At 49.7% G+C, this 20432-nt stretch overlaps 1 protein-coding gene across 3 annotated transcripts in view; it reads left to right on the top strand.

Moving 5' to 3' along the window:
• The window catches only part of CCDC12 (coiled-coil domain containing 12), a 46888-nt gene that overhangs the window by 11785 nt on the left and 14671 nt on the right, over positions 1-20432 (top strand). For 2 of the 3 annotated variants that reach the window (XM_074573870.1, XM_074573871.1), the window contains exon 2: positions 16770-16840. In XM_074573870.1, the coding sequence (XP_074429971.1) occupies positions 16770-16840 (71 nt within the window). Of the gene's footprint in view, positions 1-16769; positions 16841-17181; positions 18105-20432 lie in introns of those variants that run through there. The other variant, XM_074573869.1, reaches the window with a different exon arrangement.

Raw genomic sequence — 20432 nt, forward strand, 5'->3', positions numbered from 1 at the left:
CCCAACCTTTTGTTTAACGTTTCTTTCGCTTCGCAGCCAGATCGCTTCCCTGCTCCTCCACGCCTGCCCGTGCTGGCGAGAGAGGTAGGAGGGGGAGGAAGGTCACGGCGCTGCTCGTTTCCTTTGGTCTGCGCCGCGTTTTCCTGCCGCCGCTGCAAATGAGGAGCTTTCCCGTCTGTTTTCCTGGCTGTCCCGAAGACTCGGTCAATCTGCAAACACTGATGGACTCTCACCGGAGCTTCTCTCTGGCTGAAGACCGGTGTGTGGTCCAGGAGCTTGGCTTGCTGCTCTCCTCGGGTTTGTTTGTTTGTTTTTTTTTTTTTCTGCTTGGTTTTTATTTTGATGGAGCAAAGCAGCCTCGCACTCCCGAAAGCGAAGTACCAAACGGCTGAGAAAACAGTTGCTGTGGAAACGGAGCGTAGTAAAGTTATTACAGCGAGAATAAAACGCACACTTAGGGCTACAAAGGCTTCATTTCTATTCAGGCTTCATTAGCAAAGTAATAAACTTTCGCGGCGGTGCTGAAATGGCTGAAGATGGAAACCTGCAGACAAAATGATTGCGCCTCCCCCAGCAAAAGCATAGGAAGGACATGGAGCTGTTGGAGCGGGGCCAACAGGAAAGGCTGGGAAATAAGGTCTGGGAGTAGAGGTGTGCCAATATAGAATTATTTCAAACGGCGCTGGGCCCAACACAAAGAAAAGGTGGGAAGTAAAAGCTTGCAGGTGAATAGTGTCTTGTCTGTGCATCGCTGATGACAGTCCTGTGAAAACAGGAGCTTTTGTAGGAAGGTGGGTCTCTTTGTTTCCCTTAAGGATGGGCGAAGTTGGCGGTTGTAGTCAAGACTCAAATTCCTGTCTGCTTATTCACAGCTCCTTGCCGTAATCGCTGGAAACAAGTGACAGTCACAGCTGTCTCCTCCGTGCGCTGTTTGACAGGTTTTACGCGAGGGAGCCAAATAAATACAAGTATTTTGCTTCATCTGTAGTTCCCAAGGTGCTGCTGTGCAGACATAAGCCAAGGCTACCTGGGAAGAAAGTGGTCCTGCTTTTGGCGCTCTCTCTGCCCTCCCTCCGGTGAGCTGAGGTTAAAAGAAACCAAGTCAGGTTAAAACTAACCCAGCAGGAAAAAGGAAACACTTTGTTTCTGTCTCCTTCAATTCCCAGATCTGGTTAACGGGGAGACCTTGCGAACAGGACGGGTCGGGAGGAGGACGGTGATGGCCAGACCCTGTTTCAGTGCTGGCTTTTGTGCATCTCAAACCGTTGCTGTAGGTTGGAGTTTAACAACCTTTTACACCCGTCCGAGTGGATCCTGCTGCGGCCGCATCCTGCCTGTGCTGGCATGTGTTTGACCCTGCCGTGAACTGGTTCAGGAAGCTAACTGGCTTTTATTTGTATTTTTTTTTTTCCCCTTTTTGTTTGGTTTGGTTGGTTTGGTTTAATTTTTGTGGGACGGTAGGTCCTTGAAGTGGTTTCCCACGGGGCGAGGTGAACGCTGGCGAGGGGAAGGTGCGGATGACGGGGATGGACGGATGAAGGGGATGCAGGGGGGCTCTGGCATGGACACCTTGGATGGGACAGGGGACAAGCTGCAGGACAGCAGTGCCAGCGAGGCCAACCTGAAAGGAGTCTTCTCACCGAGCCAAGGCTGGGGCTGATGAACTGGGAAGCTGGGTGAGATATTTTTCAGCCCATGACAGCCAGTGCCCAGGTATAAATAATGGAGTGCGATGGGATTATTTTGAGTAACGACACATGGAGCTGGCATAGAGGCATCTGGAATAATTGATTTACTGAATTTGAAAGGCACTTGAGACTGAGGTTTTCCAGCAAGTGTTCTCTGCGGTGCAGTGCTCCGCTTCATCCTTGGGAGATGCTGAGCTTCTCCAAACGTGCTTTTCTTCAACGCGTTGCTCTGGACACCCAGCTCTTTAAGGGATGGCTGGTCTCACCATCGGTTCTGGGTGGATAAAGTGCAGCACGGAGGTTGATGAACTGCTATGAGTCAGGCAGGGATCAGCTGGGACGTGGGGAAGCTGGGGGAATCCCTCCTATCCACCAGCAGCAATTAGTAACGGTGCCACCAAAGCTTTTTAAGCCGTAACTCTCGCCTCTCCAAAAGACGGCAGTGGGAAGATGACATAATTGACCTCGTCGTCAAAATGCATCCAGTGTCGGGATTACTTGGCACAGCCGTAGAGCAGATGGAGGGGCAAAACATTTTGTTCCGCGCGATTTGAGCGTTAATCGGGCTGCGCTTGGTTTTGGGAATCCCCGTGTGCTCGTTCCCTCCTGCAGTCTCACACTTTGATGCAGGTGGAAGAGGAGCCTTTTTCCCTTCCCATCTCATTTCTGGTTGGTTGTGGCTGTGTGAGGAATTTGGAGACTGGCAAAACATATACATTTCACCTTTTTTTTTGAGGGAACAGGCAGGGCTTGTTTTTCTCCCCCCCCAGACAACATTATTCTCCTTCCTGCCTTCGAGCTGTTGCAGAGAGGTGGAAATTAGATCCGACTACGGGAAAAACGTGCTTGTTGGAGCTGCGGGTGCATCCGAGCTCATCCCGTGCCGTACGGCGAGGCACCGCTGTTGCTCTTCCCAATGGGGACATCCCCATGTGAGTGTTCAGACCACGATGCTCTTCCCTGGAGGTACCTCCAGTGGTTCCCCCCTGCGGCGCCAGGGAATTCAGCCTTTCTCCGGGCAGTTTCCTGAGGAGACACGTAGCCAAGGTTCTTGGTGACCTCTTCTTGAAGAGCCCTTAATGCTCTCTCCCGTTAGGTGTTTACTTTGTTTTGCTCATTTTCCTTGTCAAATATTTATGCTAAATTTCCGTGCTGTTTGCTGGGGGCCGTGTTCGCTGCTGGGTCTATCATCTGAATTGTTGGTGTGTTGCTCCTATCCTGCAAGTGTTTCAGCATCTTCAGGTGGTGTCTGAATGAATTAAACGTTCGTAACGGTTGTCAGACTCTTTAAAAAAAAAAAAAAAATTAGAAATAGAGATGCACCAATATAGGGGACCACTTACGTTCGGTGCTTTTTGAAAAAAATAATGCAAAGCTCAGCTTTTGAGCGCTTTTACACCATCTTCCTCCATATGTTTCAAGCTCTTTGCAAAAAAAGAATATTACGCTGCTTTCTGCTGTAAAACAAGTCTGAAGCCGGTCAGGACTCGGGGTCCCGGCACTGCTTCGTTCTTGCCCAGTTTGATGAACTAAAGGTATGAAGCTTGAGTGAAAATACTTGTTCCTTATCCAAAAAACAAGAAGCCCCAAACTGAATTTCGGGCCGCATGCTGCAGAGTTAGCTGAGGCTTTGCGGTGGGTGGAGGTGGCTCGGTGTTGCCCCTCTCCTGCCACCCACCGCAGCCCGGCAGAGGGTCGCGGCGTACGGAGAAGGACAGGTTCAAAGGAGGCTTTGTGTCCGTATTTCCACCAGGAGCTATTTTATTTTTCAATTAAGCGTTTCGTTCTCGGCCAGTTTGGTGCATGTCTTGAGAGTCCTCCGTGGCCGTGACCTTGCGTGAATCCCAGAGGAGAGAAACTGCAGTTGTTAAAACCATGTTTCCCTGCAATGCCAAATCGCTTCGATGCTGGACCGTAAATACCTGGGTCGCACCGTCTATGAAATCGTGGAGTTATTTGCCAAGCCGCATTCATTTAGCCTCCCGGCATCCCCTCTCGGATGGTTTTGAACCATTCCAATTTCGTGGATGGTGGGGGAGGGGAATCAAAAATCTCATTGCTGGAATAACGTGAGCCGTAAAAACCCAAACGAATGGTTGTGCGTTGCCGGGCCGTCCCTTCGCTACACGAGCATAATGTTGCTGTTAGTTATAGAGGCATTTTCTCTTAAAAGTTTAGTTCCCTTGTAGCCTCCAAGCAAATAATTTATAATAATAATGAAGACAGGATGGTCCTGGTGATCTCTGTTGGTACGTACGTTTCTCCGGCATCTTTCTACCTGGGAGAACGAAGACGAATACCAATAAGCAAAGGAAAATCCATGGCAGGGTAGCTGGGGAGCGGCTGCTGCATGGCCGGCTGGCGTTGCTTTTCAACGGGCTTTTTTGTTTAATTTATGAAGAGGAAGGAAAAAAAAAAAAAAAAAAAAAGAGAGACCGCCAGAAAATAAGTTAATCATCAGCTCCAAAAATGCAGAGTTAGGTTTGTCTTGTGCCCAAGTGGTGCCGCTTAATTAGCGCCACTTGGTGAAGCTGTGATTTACATTTGTGAAACTCCGGGTAGTTTATCTAACTTTTTTTTACTTATTATTTATTAATATAAATAACGGGATTGGGAGGATTCATGCGTGGAGCTTCTTGGCTACAGCAAGCCTTTAATATTTCAGCAAGGTCTTGGTGTGCAAACACAAATCTCGTTGTAGTCTCTCTCTTTCTCTCTTTTTTTTTTTTTGTTTTTCGCTTTTTTTTTTTTTTTTTTAGTTCCTTGGAGAAATGAAACCGGCCATGTGTAGCGCTTGGTTTTGTTTCAGCTTTTGTCTGAGAACAACAGAAGTGACATATTAACTCACTGAAATGCCTCTAAAATCCAACCAGGCCAGCCCGGCCCCCTCTTCCCTCCCACCCCACAGGAGAACAAGAAGATAACTGGAACGTTGTCTCCATCAGCTAAAGGCAGTGGCGGCTTCTTGGCTTGAATATGACTAACAGGTGGTTTTTTAAAGTTTGTTTTTTACTGCCCAGGAAAAAAAAAAAAGGAATTATGCGACTCTAGTGAAGGAGATGTGATGGGGGTTAAACCAGTCACACTGTTTCTCTGGCACAGACAGAACTAATTCTTGAGTTAAAACCCCTTTTTTGGTAGAGATTCAGCTGATGCCTGAGCGTTGCCTCCTGTAAATCAACAGCTTTTATTGGGAGGATGGGATGACTCTTGCAACCATGTTAACCTGTCGTACTCAAATAAAGAAGTTATGTTGTTGGTAGAACAAGCTGTAATGGTCTGCTCTGCCTGCTGCCAGCTTTTTGGGAGGGCTGGCTGTATCTTCTCAAACGTGTCGGGGCTCTGAATGCGGCCTAGAAAACCCATAAAACCTTCTATGGAATGTACCAGTACTCGTCTTAGTGGGTGTTAGGGAGCGATGCTTTACCGCCCATCTCCAAACGCATCTGCCCTACCATTGCAAGGATGGATGGTCCCCCCGGTGTCACTACAGACTAGGAGTTTAGTCGTCCCTAATGGGCGTTTGCTCCATTTAAGGTGGTGGCTCTGGTTGTGCAGATTTCCTTTGGGGAAATGATTTTAGACTCAGATGAGCACCGCTTTACCTCTCAAATGTTAATCATTTGATGCTTTGGCAAATCGTCAGCTCTGTCCATTCTCCTTCAGCGTGCCAGCCTTTGCCTGCCAACGCAGGGGGGCTCCCCACTGCCTCCCACCGAAGGGTTGCAGTGATATTTCATAGAATCATAGAATGGTTTGGGTTGGAAGGAACCTTAAAGACCACCCAGTGCCACCCCCTTGCCGTGGGCAGGGATGCCTCTGACTAGACCAGGTTGCCCAGAGCCCCGTCCAACCTGGCCTTGAACACCTCCAGGGATGGGGCAGCCACAGCTTCTCTGGGCAAAATGGGGACAAGCATCTCCAGGAGGGAGCCTAGGTCCTGCCGGCTCCTGCATCTCCTCACCCAGTACCCCACTGGTTACCAGCCAGGTGGATTCAGCCACCTAAACTCTTGTTCTCCCTTCTCCAGCACTCAGCAAGAGCTACATCTTCGCCCCTGCCCACCTCCTCCTGCCATGGGCCAAGCACTTCCCCAGTGGAGGGGACACACTCTTGGTCCCTGGAGATGTGGAGTGGTGACGGAGCTTTTCCCTGCCAGTGCGGTGGGGCTACCCACTGCCTCCCACCGAAGGGTTGCGGTGGTATTTCATAGAATGGTTTGGGTTGGAAGGGACCTTAAAGATCACCCAGTGCCACCCCCTGCCCTGGGCAGCGACACCTTCCACCAGATGAGGTTGCTCAGAGCCCCATCCAACCTGCCCTTGAACCCCTCCAGGGGTGGGACCTCCATTTCTTAGCAGCGGGATGTGTCTTCGCACCAGGGCCGTGACTTCATTGCGAAGGTTGAGTTGATGTGAAGGAAAGCTTCATGGTAACATTTTGCATTAATAAGGAGGATTACTGGAAGTGCTTGGTACAGAGATTGGAAGCAGACTTGTCATAGGCACCAGATTTGAGGGCAGTGGCAGAGCACCTCCAACAACCATCAAGAGCATCTCTAATAACCACCTAATGGGAGCGACACCAATGCATGCGCATATCCATCGTTAACAAAATTGGTAATGACATTGGAGCAGCACCTTGGGCTGATGAGAGCTGCAATGACCTGATTGGATTGGTGTCGTGAAAGATCCTGGGGTGAGGATGGAGAATGAAATGTCATCTTAAACTTATTCAGGGCCTAGAGAAGAATGGTAAGAATTGGTCCGAAATGGATGTTGCCAAGGGAATTTGGTGTGAAATAGTGTTTTTGGGCAAAGCTGTGAGGGGGGAACCGGTAGTCTACGTGTGTGACAGGGTTCAGCCAGCTTCCCCCAATGCTCTTGTTCATTGTAACTTCAATTTTGCTTTGATAACGTCTTACGTAGAAAGGAGTTAGTGATATTTCTATTGTATTGGAATGGAGAAGATCATTCATGGGTTTTCTAGGTCTTCGTTGCCTGAAAAAGTGTTCTGGCTTTGAAGGATCTTGTTCTTCCTGCTCAGAAGTGCCAGTTTCTTACCCCTCAAACTCTCTACATCGAATTGAAACTCATGCGTTTTCACACGTGCAGTTTCTTCGATAACAAGTTTGTAGTTCTGACCTCAGGGGAATATTTGTGTCACTGATGTCACCGAGGGACGGCAACTCGGTGCCAGGAACGTTCGCCAGTCGGTTGCTGTTTAACAGCAGCGTCCGCAACGCAAACAACGCAGGTTCTGAAATCAGGATAAGTCTATTTAAACCAGCAAACCGCAGCCGCTTAGGAGTCGTTTTGGGTTATTTGAAGGGAAGAAATATTTGTGCTTGTTTACTATATAAACAACACGATTATTAAAAAAAGGTAGCGTTAAAAATACCTTTTCTCTTGGAAACGTGAGGTTATTTTTTGGAGGCATGGACAGAAACCAAGGTGTTTTATTTTCAGAGGCGGTTTTGTTCCTTGTGTTTGTTTCTTACGGGAAATCACGCTGCTCGGGCTCTGATTTAACCATTTCCATAGTAACCAGCTATGACTGAACCGGGATTAAGACTTCAATAAGGAATAAGCAGCAGGGACACAGAAGCTCCGGCTCTTAAAAATCATGTTTTTATACAATTACCGCAAGGGTTGCTATGAGCAAATGGCTTCCAAACAGCTTTACAAAAATAACAGTGGATCTTGAGTACTGACGTTTGTACGTTCAGAACTTTTTGCGGTAAAATTTTGTTATGAGATCCCTTTTTTTAATTTTTTTTTTTTTGGTTACTTAGAGAATCGAAACTCTTGGTTTTAAAACGTGCTTTATTGCTAATGGAAACCTTTAGCTACTCGGTGACGTTTCGTGACTTAACTTTTCACATTCTGGCATTAAATGTCTCAGAAGAGCAGCCAGGTGGGAGCAGGGCGGCACGGCGGTGCCTTGCCGGGCTTCAAGGACATCTAAGCTTAAATCCTGGCCAAACAGGAAGCAAAAAGTACTAGTATGTGCCATGCTCCGAGGAAGCCACCATAACCCCGTCCTCACCTTGCGGCTGACCTGACCACCACGTGTGCTTCAGTACAAAGGAATACCGAGGAAAATGGTGAACGTAACCTCCAAATAAGAGGAATGCTCGTTACCAAGGCGGCCAATGGTCTCCTGGGGTACGTTAAAAAGACCGTGGTCAGCAGGTGGAGGGAGGTCATCCTCCCACTCTGCTCTGCCCTGGGGAGGCCGCATCTGGAGCACTGGGTCCAGTTCTGGGCTCCCCGGTTCAAGAAGGACAGGGAACTGCTGGAGAGAGTCCAGCGGAGGCTACAAAGACGATGAAGGGACTGGAGCATCTCTGTGCTGAGGAAAGGAGAAGAGCAGACTGAGAGGGGATCTCATCAATGCTGAGCAATATCCAAAGGGCAAGTGACAAGAGGATGGGGCCAGACTCTTCTCAGTGGTGCCTGGTGACAGGACAAGAGGTAACAGGCACAAACATGAACAGAGGAAGTTCTATCTCAACATGAGGAGGAACTTCTTTCCTTTGAGGGTGCCGGAGCCCTGGCACAGGCTGCCCAGAGAGGGTGTGGAGTCTCCTGCTCTGGAGATATTCCAAACCCACCTAGACGTGTTCCTGTCCAGCCTGCTGTGGGTGACCCTGCTCTGGCAGGGGGTTGGACTAGATGGTCTCCAGAGGTCCCTTCCGACCCTGACCATTCTGTGATTCTGCAATACCTGGATGAAGTTGACTGCAGAAAATCGGTTGTGTAGAAAATCAGAGTTTATGACCTGTGAGCTTCCCAACTGTCAGAGATATGAGGACTTTATACGGGCTGCTCTTCTTTGCTGATTCAAACGCCTCGCGCAGGCTCTCCGGGGCTGGCTCTCGGCAGCCAGAAAGCGGGAATAGGAGCAGCTACGGCTTGGCTGGCAGAGAATAACTTGAGAGATCAAACTTGCTTTGTTTCCAGCACTGACCTCTTTTTTTAACTCCTTGAAAAGAGACAGTTATTTGTGCCAAAGAAGCACTTGACTGGTAACGTGACCATCCTCTAAGCCTTAAATGAAAGATAAGGAGATGTTTAGTATTCTGGTCAATCCCCAAGGAAAATAAGTCGGTATTAATTCCCGGGAAGAGGAGAAGCTGTCGGGTCATTTTGTTGACTTTTCGGGGTTGCCAGGGGATGGCTATAGCCTCGGCCGGGTCGCGTTTAATAGGGGCACTGAGTAGCCTGCGGGATTCGAAAAAGCAGCTCAGCTAAAGCTGGGGAGGAATGGAAACACAAGCTGGAAGGTTTAGGCGGGTATCAAAACACGGCAATTTGGTTATTGTAACTTTGGGTAAAGGCCAACCCTGATTAGAGGGAGAAGCGGTTCTTCAGAGCGAAATTCTTAAAAGGCGGCGGAGAGAAGAGAAGGAAACAAATGGAAGGTTGGGTTTGTAAAGTGTACTTTGGGAAGGAGTTAAGTGAGACACTTGTGTCGTGTGGGAATGATGAGCTGCTTTCCAGACCAACGGTGATGAGAGGCTATTAGACATCTAGCAAAAACACTTAAAATCAGCAGTTGTAAGTAATTTGCACCTAGGAATCCTAACATAATCAGCCGAAGAGATTGTTAGCCTGCTGCGTTTTGATTTAAATCTTTTCTGAATACTGGATAAATTCCAAAGGACTGGAAAAGTGCTAATAAAACACCACTATTTAAAAATAAAGGCAAGAGGGGGAACTTGGGTGAAGTCAGTTCGACTGCCCGTCATTTTTGTCATGTAAATTTGCTTTAGTGAAGGGTTAGTGTTGCACAACACGGTGGTTAAAAATGACAGCTCTGAACCCGGTAACCGATCGCTTAATAGCTGTCAACGGGGAATTGGCATCTGGCGGAAATGTTGCCTTTTGGGACCTGCGCACCCAGTATTTCCATTTTTCATTTGGAAATACGTGTAAATTTTCTGCTGGCTTAATGACAAAGTGTGAAGGCTGGTGAGGTCCGAGTAGCGACTGTCGTCTATTTGTATTAATTTTTCGCTCTTTTGAGCGGCAAAAAAAACCAAAAAGGGTTGCAGGGCACGCAGATGTGTGCTCTGTACGCCTGCACGGGGAAAATACAGGGCTTATCCATAAAATGGGTCTGTCTCCGGGAAAGCAGCGGCGTTGAGAAGGATGCTGGTTCTTGGGTTTGTGTATCAGGTGAGGGGTGGCGTCCTCTCCGTGTCGCCCTGGTTCGCTTGGGCATTTGGGGACATCTTAAAAAGGCTAGCGGTGGGGTGGGGGTAGGAAGGGAGCGCCGCGTTAATCTGGTTATCAAAATGATTCGAGAAGTGTCCTCAGTTGTAGCACACAAGTGTTTGTACCCTTTAAAACATACCAGGTACAAAATGCTCTTTGGAAGTGAGTGGTGGCAGGAACCAGCAGCTTCTCTTAAAGCTGCTGAAGAAAGAAGCGGCTCCTCCGTCTGCTCCCTTCAGGACAAGGTTGTGTCTTTTCCCCTTTCTTGGAAAAGGTGCTTTACTTGGACGTGGATTCCTGCAGCGTGGGGATAACTGGCTGCAACTTCCCAGATCAGAAACATTTTAAAAAAAATCAGGTGAGATGATTTAAACATCCCCTTTTGGCCTTAGATCTTTGAATGGGATGCAAAGCGAGCTGCTTCCCTTGTTATGACAGTGGAAGGCACCAAATACCTGGGCAGACTCCTACCAGCAAGACAAAAAATAATCATGATAATGTGCTGAAGCCCAGGGGAAAGTTTGGTATTCCTCAAAATGTTGTATTCCCCGGAGCAGATCCTCTCGCGGGTGGCCAAGAACCTGCTCCGCAGTCAGGGAAGCACATGATGGGAAGGAGAGTTTGCTTTACTGCAGCTAAAATAAATCCCACGTTTTGTAATTCCGTATGCAAAGCTCGGCTGTACACCGGGAGAGGAGGTGATAGAAATGCCTTCTGCGACCGCATTCCCCTCTGCTGACTCTCAAGGCTTTACCTCCCGCTTTGTGATACGACCCGCCTGAAGTCCGGGGAAGTTGGTAGAACGTGAAACCTGGTGCTTTCCCCAAAAGGCTGAAGGAGCCTGATATTTCGCAATGGGAGCTCAATAAAATCCAATTGTTCTTCAGCGGGCCAATAAATCTTCTGCCCGGCAGGACTGTGGGTTGTGGGTGGTGACAGGCGATGGACTCATCTCCCTCCTAATGACCCAGAAGCCTTCCTCTTCACTGCCCTCCTGCTACATGGAAATGCTCGGCATATTTCTACGGCAAACTGCAGAGTGTTTTTACTGAGTTGCCACGGTCCATCCGAATATTGAATTGTCGGATACGTTCTTCTCTCTGCCTGGTCCGGGCGAGGAGGAAGGCAAAGTAAAGCAGTTAATGCCATCAGAATAACGTGGTTTACATCCCGGGTTCGCAGGACCCGGGTTCTGAAACTTGCAGACATCATCCAGTTCCCCGTCTCCATTCAGCTTGGAGCAGAAGCTATTTACTGAGCCCAAGCCTTGCAGGTGTTGCAGAGAGGCAGCTGACACCCTTCTTTGAACACCCTGATGCAAATCTTCTTGGATTTACACCTCAAACCGGCGGTGGATTAGAGTCTTTTCATCTCAGAGCTCTTATTGAAGAGCGGGAGTCCGTCTTCGTGTTGGTAGCTACAAGCCAAGGGTTGCCAGTTGCGACGTCTGCGAATTAAAATAGGTAGGAGACAACGAGCCAGTGAGGTTTTTAATGTTGGGAATTTCTCTTTGGAGTGTCTCCTTCCAGAGGCCGAAGGATGGGAATGACTTTGCGTGCAGGCAGTTGGCCAACAGGCTTGTAGACTTGTGTGCCTGTCTCCAAGCGTGTGATTTACAGCTAATAAGAAACACCTCGCCACGGGGTGCCTCGAAAAGAGGAATCGCTAGAGCGAGGGTGGAACAGCAGAGGGGTTATTTTTGGCTCCCTTTGTGGCATGAAGGTTTGAAATGTGAGAAAATGAACCGAAAAGTAGTGAGAGTTGAATTGCTGCTGCGCACCTGTGGGAAGAGACCGCCAGCAAGCAAAGGGAAAGGCATTAAAACACTTGAAGAACGAACCGGTAACCAGGGCAAACGCTGTTTTGGGGAGGAATGCTTCCTTTCCTGAGTTAAGAAATGAAAGTTGTGACGCAACTGTTGAGCAGCAATACTCAACGAGGATGATGAAGGGGCAGATCTTAAGACAAAAATTCAGCGCAAAGTGGAGAACCGCAAGACCCTGAGCGATCGGATAAATCCAGTAGGGGCAGAGAAGAAAGAGGAGAGAGATGGGGCAGCGGGAAAAAATGGGAGCTTTGAGATAAGCTGCATGTTTGAGAGGCTGTCTCCTTATCAATAAATGATCACCGTAATGGGATCTGCCTTTCTACGACCCTTTGCTCCCGCGGAGGCTCAGCATTCTCGCTGATGGCTCCATATCTTGCGTGGGGTTTCAAGTTCTGCGGCTGGAGGGGGAAGCTGGTTGTACGCAGGAGGAAGGAGATGTTGGTTGCAAACCCCCATTGCTTCTCTTTGCAAGGGCCGTTAGTCATCTGCGCTAAGCAGAATACCAAGGGGACGTTATTTCCCCTCCTTTCTATCTAGATATTAGTGGCTCTCTGAGTACCACTGTCTCAGCTGCTCTCAGGCATGAATCCAGGTTGAGCGGAGAATGGCTTGAGAGCAGCCCTGAGGAGAAGGACTTGGGGGTGCTGGTGGATGAGAAGCTCAGCGTGAGCCGTGAATGGGTGCTGGCAGCCCAGAAACCCCCCACAGCCTGGGCTGCATCAAAAGAAATAAGGCCAGCAGGGCGAGGGAGGGGATTCTGCCCCTCTGCTCCGCTCTGGTGAAACCCCACCTGGAGTACCACGTCCAGCTCTGGAGTCCTCAGCACAAGAAGGACATGGATCTGTTTTGAGTGGGTCCAGAGGAGGTGACGAAGATGGTGGGAGGGCTGGAGCCCCTCTGCTGTGGGGACAGGCTGAGAGAGCTGGGGGGGTTCAGCCTGGAGAAGAGAAGGCTCCGGGGAGACCTTGGAGCCCCTTCCAGTCCCTCAAGGGGCTCCAGGAAAGCTGGGGAGGGACTCTGGAGCAGGGAGGGGAGCCATGGGTCGAAGGGAACGGTTTTCCCCTGCAAGAGGGGAGATTGAGATGAGATGTGAGGCAGAAATTGTTTGCTGTGAGGGTGGTGAGCCCCTGGCCCAGGTTGCCCCGAGAAGCTGTGGCTGCCCCATCCCTGGAGGGGTTCAAGGGCAGGTTGGACGGGGCTTGGAGCAACCTGGGCTGGTGGGAGGTGTCCCTGCCCAGGGCAGGGGGTGGCACTGGGTGGGCTTTAAGATCCCTTCTAACCCGAACCATTCTATGATGCAAACAAGGAGGTTTCATATCTTAATCAGGTTAATTGCTAGCGCCGATGGATCCAGCGTGAGCGCTGAGCTGAGTGTGCCCAGCGTCCCTCTGCAGACCACCCTGTGCCTGCCCCTGAGGACAGTCGTGTCGTACGGTGCTTTGTTGGTACCCCGGGGACTTCCAGTAGCCATTCCCTTAAGAATTTGGCTGCGTTATAAAGTGAAGCACATTAGGTTGGAATATAATCGTGTATGAAGTTGTGCACAGCCAGTCTCTGAGGCCGCAGACGTTTGAGTTGCCTCTTTCTGCCGGAGTAATTTAAAGTTCAGCTTTCTTACGTCAGCGGGAAACCCCGGAATTTTGGGTGAGGAAGCGTGGAAAGCAGAGGGAGGGATCTCCAAAGCTTGGGTGCTGCTCGCCATGCACCCCGCTCGCTGCCTGCTCCGGCATAAAACCATCGAGAAGTGCTTTGAATCACCTGCCATTTTATTATGTATATTTAGAAACCCGTGACCGGCTCCCTCCACGCAGCATCTCAAGTAAGCCGCTGTCGTCTTATAACTGCCTTTTTTTCCCCCCCTCCCCCCCCCCCAGTTCGCTTGAATTCAAGCACAGGAAACCCTCGTGGTAAGCTGTGGGTAAGGGAGCTTATGCTGGGGGAAGGCGGCGCAGCCTGGCTGGAAATTCAGGCGAAAAGCTCGGCAACGGGAAGAGGAGCAGCGGTGCTGCTCTGCTGCATCCCTCAAATATTGCTTTAGAAAACCCTTTTTTTTATTTTTTATTTTTTTGGTAGAATCGGTGATGAGCTGTCTCTTTGCAGAGCTGTGTGTTCCCGACGCTGCCGGAGGTTTATGGCCTCTTCGCCACGTGTCGCCTCTGCCCCGTGGCTGGGGGTTTTCGTCACTCTGCTCGTGAAACCGAAATCTTGTTTACAGACCGTTTCGCAAACAGGGAACCAGCAATTAATTTCTCTTGCTGGGGGTGGCGGAAGCCTGACTTCAGCCATCCATTTCAGACCTCGTTTGTGTTCCGCTCGCGCTCCGATCTATCCAGTGGATCCTAATTAGAGGTGGATGATGGATAATCTTGTTCTTTCCAGCTTGGGACGTCCCCGGGGAGACTCTCACACCCGTTCTCATGTTGTCGAAGGGCAGCGCGTCTGCTCCGCAGCATCCCAGAAGGTGCTACGAGGAGAGCCATAGCGGAGAAAAACTCCCTGGTTGAAGGCGCTGCAGGGACGTGAAGTTGCTCGATTTTTCTAGGAATATCCCCAAGACTTCAGAAAATACGCGGGTGGTAATGGGAAATAAATTGGAATTAGGGGTTTTGGGGGCAAGCTCTAGCAGGGTGGTAGGATTTCAATGTGAAATTATTTCAGCATCCGGGGAAAATAAAGATTTGCAGCGCTGCAAAGAGCACAGGCTTGCGGTGGGAAGAACAGCCCCGGCTCGACGTGAAAATCCTTGCCAAATATCTCTTTAGGATTTCTGAACCTGTTTATGACCCTCCTGGATAAAATTCTAGGAAGAATGAGGGGGATGCGGGCTCTACGCGCATGCGCTGAAAAGTATTGAAGAGATGAAAGGGATGAGGAAGGATTTAGAGCGCGGGAAGGTGCTTCCCGCAGCTTCAAATAACGTGGACTGAAAGGCGTCTAAATATTACCTAGCGCTGAGCTCACAGCAGAAAGTTACGGCACGTGCTCACGTGAGCCAAGCTCTTTCTTGAACACGAAATATCTGGGAAATTCCCCATGGTTACTATGGACTTAGAAAAGAAAAATAAAACGGCGAACAAAGAGTTAAAACTGAATTAAAAATTAGTTTTAGGAATGATTATTTATTCCCCCCCCCCGCAGCCCTTTCTAAAAAAGACGGGACCATTTTTCTTTTGCCCTTTGGTCAGGAGCTGAACCTGAACAACTCCAGGGGCTGATGAGCCGGAACCAGAACGGAGCCGTTTTCCTGGCTCCCCTCCCTGTTTGCACGGAATCTTAATTTTTAACCCAGGTCGCAGAATCGAGTTTTAAAGTTCGTATGGTCAAGATACACGGCGGTAAGCAAGCTGTTCACCTGGGAGACCTTTCTGGTCCTTTCAGAGGTTAGGGATAAGTTCAGCTGGTAAAGAATTTTGGCGTCCTGAAGTTGGCTCTTCGACGTCTGAACTTGCCAGCGAAGCTTTTTAACAGAGCGAGTAACTAATCGAGATAATCTCTGACCTGAAAGCAATGTTGGTCGTGTTCTGGTTATAACCGATTTTTGCTTGCGATTTTCCCAAGAGAGACGAGAACTTATTTCAGGGTCGGGGGGAGGGGGGGGGGAAGGCAACAAAGTTTTGAACAGACCGACCTGGAGGGCTTCATCTCTTTTAAAACTGGGTGAAAAGGACCCGTAACCTTTTGCGCGGTGCGATGAAAGGACGTTGGAAAAATAATTTCTCCGCTCTCCGAGCTGTTCCTGCTGGAAGGCGGAGGTGGATGTTGGCGCAGCAGCCCCCGCGCCTTTTGCGGCGACGTGAATCGTAGCCAGATGTGACGAATGCTGCGTATTTATTACCTGTTAACTTGGGTAATTCTCCTGCTGGAACCAGCCATGCTCAAGGAAATAAAAGACTTAAAAATCTGCTGCCGGCGGGAGCTGCCGCGTTTTGCTTTTTCGTTTGGAGGATGAGGGGGGAGTTCGCTTCCGAGGACGTCGGGTCATTCGTGGCGTTTATTATAACATTACATTCTGCAAAATAAGGGCAGACGGGTTTGCCACGGAGCACACTTTGTTCAGCGGATGAATGAAATTAGTTAATAAGTGTGAGAACCAAACAAAACCCCTTTCCAGCTCGTTATTGTTAACGTTGGATATCCGTGCCTGTCTGCATAATAAATATAATTAGTAACTCGACTAATAAGCTGTTAGTGCCAGTGTCTGGATGATGCAAAATGAGCCTCTTTACGATGCTGGAACACCCTGTTAAAGAGAAATTTGATTTATGTTGCTGCGCGGTGTTTTCTGGAGCTGAAATTAGACCCTTTGTTGCGCTGATGGCTGTTTGATTCCTACCGGCTGGTTTCGCAACCTGTTAAAACGTCCAAAATGATTATTTAGGGGAAAGAAAAGGGACCTGCGCGAAGCCTGCGGACATGAGTGGGCTCCCTGGGTTATTGCAGGTGATCTGCTGTGTCCCGAGCCAGCCGAGCGTGGGCTTTCCCACTTCCTAAACTTTTATTATCTCTTTTCTCTGCCTGTAGTTCCCTTCAAGCATCCCCCAAACCATCCATCCTTTCTTCTGGAGCTGGTCGCACGGGATTTAACTCCAGGTCCCTGCCGCGGTGACGGGGTGAAGGCTCCGTTTTGCTCCATGCCCTGAGCTCCTTTTCTTCCTCCATTTAACGCCAGGTTGTGACTCAAACACGGGACGAGGTTTCTGAGCTCTTTTATTGATTGCAACTTGCTGTTTGCCCTCTGGATTGATGCAGTTATCCAGTAATAAGGGGGATATCAGCGCTGAGCGGCGTGATTGCCTCCGCGGGGAAAATTAAATTCCCCTTGCCCCTTCTTGCGTTCATTTGTCACGCCGTCAGAATACTAAAGGGAGAAAAAGGGCTTAATTTCAAGGTGTCGTGATTTAAAAGTCGTTCCAAACCGCGCGTCGCTGTTTGCCCCGTGCCCTGCCTGCGGGAGGGTTTCTGGGCTCCTGTTTGCTCTCTGGCGTTTCCAGAGAGGCCACGGTCTGACAGATCGACTTCTCCTTCTTTCAGAATAAAGACGGCGGCGAACGGGAGAGCAAGCAGTTCAGAGAGGATGAGGAAGAGGAGACCGTCAAGCACAAGTAATTATTTATTTATTCCCACTTGTCTCTCTCCTGTGTATTGTTCAGGCGCTGCTCTCGTGTTTGCTAATTAGGATCTTTCCTTGGCTTGTAACATGCAACTTGTTTTTATTTTTTAGTGTGAATTTGATCTCATGGTGTAAATGGTCTGAGATGGGGGAATAAAGAGAAAAGCTGCCGATTCGCAGCGTTTCTGGGGGTAGGAAGGGGAAGGTGGTGCCATCAGGGGTGTCGGGAGCGTTTAGTCTCCCTGCCTTTAGGTTCCCTTGAATTCTCCAGCCGTTGCTGCATCTCTGTCCCCTGCACCTGTGTCATTTTTTTTTTTTTTCCTCCATGAACAGAGGCCCGTGGGGTACACGTGGCTGTTTTAACTGCGGCCCACCGCTGTTCGCTCTTGTCACCGGAAAATGTGAGCACAAAACTAACCGAGGCAGGGTGTCGCTCCTGGCAGGACCAGCTGACTCTGCACTTGGGTTTCCTGCCGGTAAAACCACCATGAAGTCTCCTTTGGAGACGACGGGGCGGCGGGGGTTGAAGTTGGGTTCGAAGATGCGGGACGTGACCTTTTCTCATGGCTTTACCAGCAAGGAACCTCCTCTGTGGGAACTGCTCGTCAGAGATGCCGCTTCCAGAGGAGCACGTGTGCTCTGCTGGGAAAAGTCGAGCGAAATCCTCGCTGTTTCTTGGGAATAACTCCCAGGAGAAAAATGCATCCCTTCTCGAGAACAGCCCGCCTTGAATTTGGGCTGGGGGAGGTTCTCGAGAACCTTCCCCGAGGCTGAACTTTTCTTTGTGGTTGGGTTTCGCGTCGGAAAAGGCACGAGGTCTGGGTTGAAGCTGAAAGAGGAGCTAGAGATCTTGGAGGTGATGATGAATAATGAATAAACAGCTCTTGCTTTCCAGCCCTGCCACTCGATACGCTGCGTGGCGAGGCGATGCGGCATGCGGTGGCCCGTTGACGAGGAGCATCAGGCTTGGGCTATCTTTACCACGCGTTGGGCTAGCAGCGATGCATTCCTGCTCCCAAACTGGAATTCTGAACGGGTCAGCTACACCTCCAGGAAAAAAAAAATAAAAAATCTTTTCTCCTCCGACTGACTTTCGGGCTGAGGTTTGCTGCTTGTTTAACCACCGCTGAGCAGTCTGGAGCGTATCAGAGGCGATGTGGTTTCGTACCAAGCCTTTGGCGTCACTGCTGTCAAGTTGGCAAATCACTTTTTCCGCGAGCGCTGGTGCCTGAGCTCTCACCTTGTGGCAGGTTCAGCAAAACGCCTTCCCCTGCGTCCGCGTGATGCCCTTAAAACTTCACCGAGGTTGTTGTAGGGAGCGAAGGTGTTGAGTAGGAGCTCCCGTCTCCATCCGGCTCTGTACTGATGCACGAAACTCCCTGCAGACGTGGGCACGGGGCTTCTGAAATACGTGGGAGCGATGCCATTGGGGAGGCAGCTTTTGGGGCGAAAAGTTGGCTTTCCAGATCGATTTGTGTTTTCCTTGCAGGATTCTGTAGCTCTTTGTCCGCCTAGCCGGCTATGGCATGTTTTGTCGGGATCTAAACGGAACTTTGCAAGGCAAATTAGAGCAGGATCTGCTCTGCAGGAAATGTTTGAATCACAAATTTGACTGAGATAATTCTTAGCTTTCGCTTTACTTATTGAATGTCCTTTTTTTCTGTCGCCGGAACTGCACATGCATTTTTAACAAGATCTAGAAGGCTGGCGAGCCGCTAACTCGATTTCGTCTTAGATTTTAATTTCCCAATAGCGTAGCTGAACTTGCTCGGCCCTTTGAAAAAGGGAACTGCTGCGAGCTAATGCCCCGTTGGCTGGTGGCAAAAGGTAAGCTGAGATAATCCGCTGGCGTTTTACCCTGAATTTGAGAAACGAGGGGTCCCGGTAACCGAAATCTGCCTTCCCTGCAAACCGCTCCCGCCTAAACCAGCGCCTCAGTAGCTGCGCCGCTTTCTCAAGCTTGAAAACCACCACCAGCACGGCGCGGGGAGGGGAAATCTAGCGGTTCAATAAATAGCCTTGTGGCCTATACGCAAGGTTTAGGGTGCGCTGAGTGCCCCGAAAAGCGGGCAGCACCCTGGGCTTTCGCCGCAGGCTGGTTCCTCCTCCGTCTCCTGCGCCAGCCCCGCACCCGACACCATCCTTTATACCCCGTAGGAAGGACAGAACCGCCGGGCGCCGGCTTCACTCATATTTTTCTCGCCGCCTATGTGACGACGCGCTTTTTGGCGGCTTCCTGTTTTTTTTCTAATTGACTCAAATCTCCCCCCCCTCCCCTCCCTCCCCCCCACTTTTATTATTATTTTTTTCTTTTTTTTTTTTTTTTTGTTCCTTGTTTTTATCTTTCACGCTGCAAGCTGCCACCGCAGGAACAAGTGCTGACGAAGCCCTCTGCGAAAACCCCGATACGCTCGCAGCAATTTCAGCTCCGGCTATCTCTGCTCTGAGCTCTCGGGGGAGTTTCTATCTGTAATTCCGAAGAGCTCGGCTTATTTTATTTATTTATTTTATTTTTTTATTTTTTTTTTACATTTTAACCTCTTACGCTTAGCCCACTGACCAGGAAACGCCTCCCGCCGCGGCATTTGCCATCCGCCTTTGCAAGGAACAGGGTGTGGGTGGACTTTGGCCCTTCCACCCCATTCCCCTGGGGAAAAGCAGTTAATTTGGGGCTCAGGGATCCGCAAGGCTGCGGAAAGCCACGGCTGGCCGGAGACTGGCATTGCTACCCCGCCGGGACCAGGGAGGCGTCGAGCTTTGAAGTCAGGCTGCAGTTCTGCAAGCGTGGGGGGGGTCTAAAAGTGTGAATAAAAAGCCTAGGTAGTGCTTGGAGGGGATGGTGGTGGTGGTGGGGGAAATAATAAAACTCCAATTCTTCAACTTAACTAGAAATTAAGCTTCGGCGAGCTGCTGTTAATCAGCTGCTGGTGTTTCAACACTTAGTCATCCTTGAAAATTACAGCTCCGTGCGGTGCCGCTTGCAGAGATGAATTTCTGGGAGGAGCTGGGGGAGGCAGGGATTGGGAAACGCGATCTCTCCCCTCGCTGTGGGAAGAATGTCACGGGGCAGGTCAAAACCGCATATTTTTTTTTTTTTTTTTTCCCTCCTTTTTAATCTCTGCACCAAAGAAAAATACAGCAGCGAGTCTGCTCAGTGTTGGCTTTGGCTTGGCAGGGCAGGCGAGGCAGCAGCGAGGATAACGGCTGTGGGATGTGCTTCCTTACAGCCTGGAGACCTTACTGAAGAGCTTAAAAAAAATAAAATAAAATAAATAAAAAACAATATACTCAAATAGAGGAGAGAGCAGCATTTATGTGTCGGCTGAGCTGAGAATGCGTGGTGGGTTTGGTTAACATCTGTGAGGACAGCTGAAGCTGTTAGCACTGGTGGCTTGTCCTGATGGACACCATGCAACGAGCCAGGCTCCGTCACCACCCCACATCTCCAGGGACCCAAAGCGTGTCCCCTCTGCTGAGGAAATCCTTGGCCCACGGCAGGAGGAGCTGGGCAGGGGCAAGGCTGTGGCTTTTGCTGGGTGCTGGAGAAGGGAGAACAAGAGTTTAGGTGGCTGAATCCACCTGGC

Source organism: Larus michahellis, chromosome 2, assembly GCF_964199755.1.
Source record: "Larus michahellis chromosome 2, bLarMic1.1, whole genome shotgun sequence".
Classification (NCBI taxonomy): domain Eukaryota; kingdom Metazoa; phylum Chordata; class Aves; order Charadriiformes; family Laridae; genus Larus; species Larus michahellis.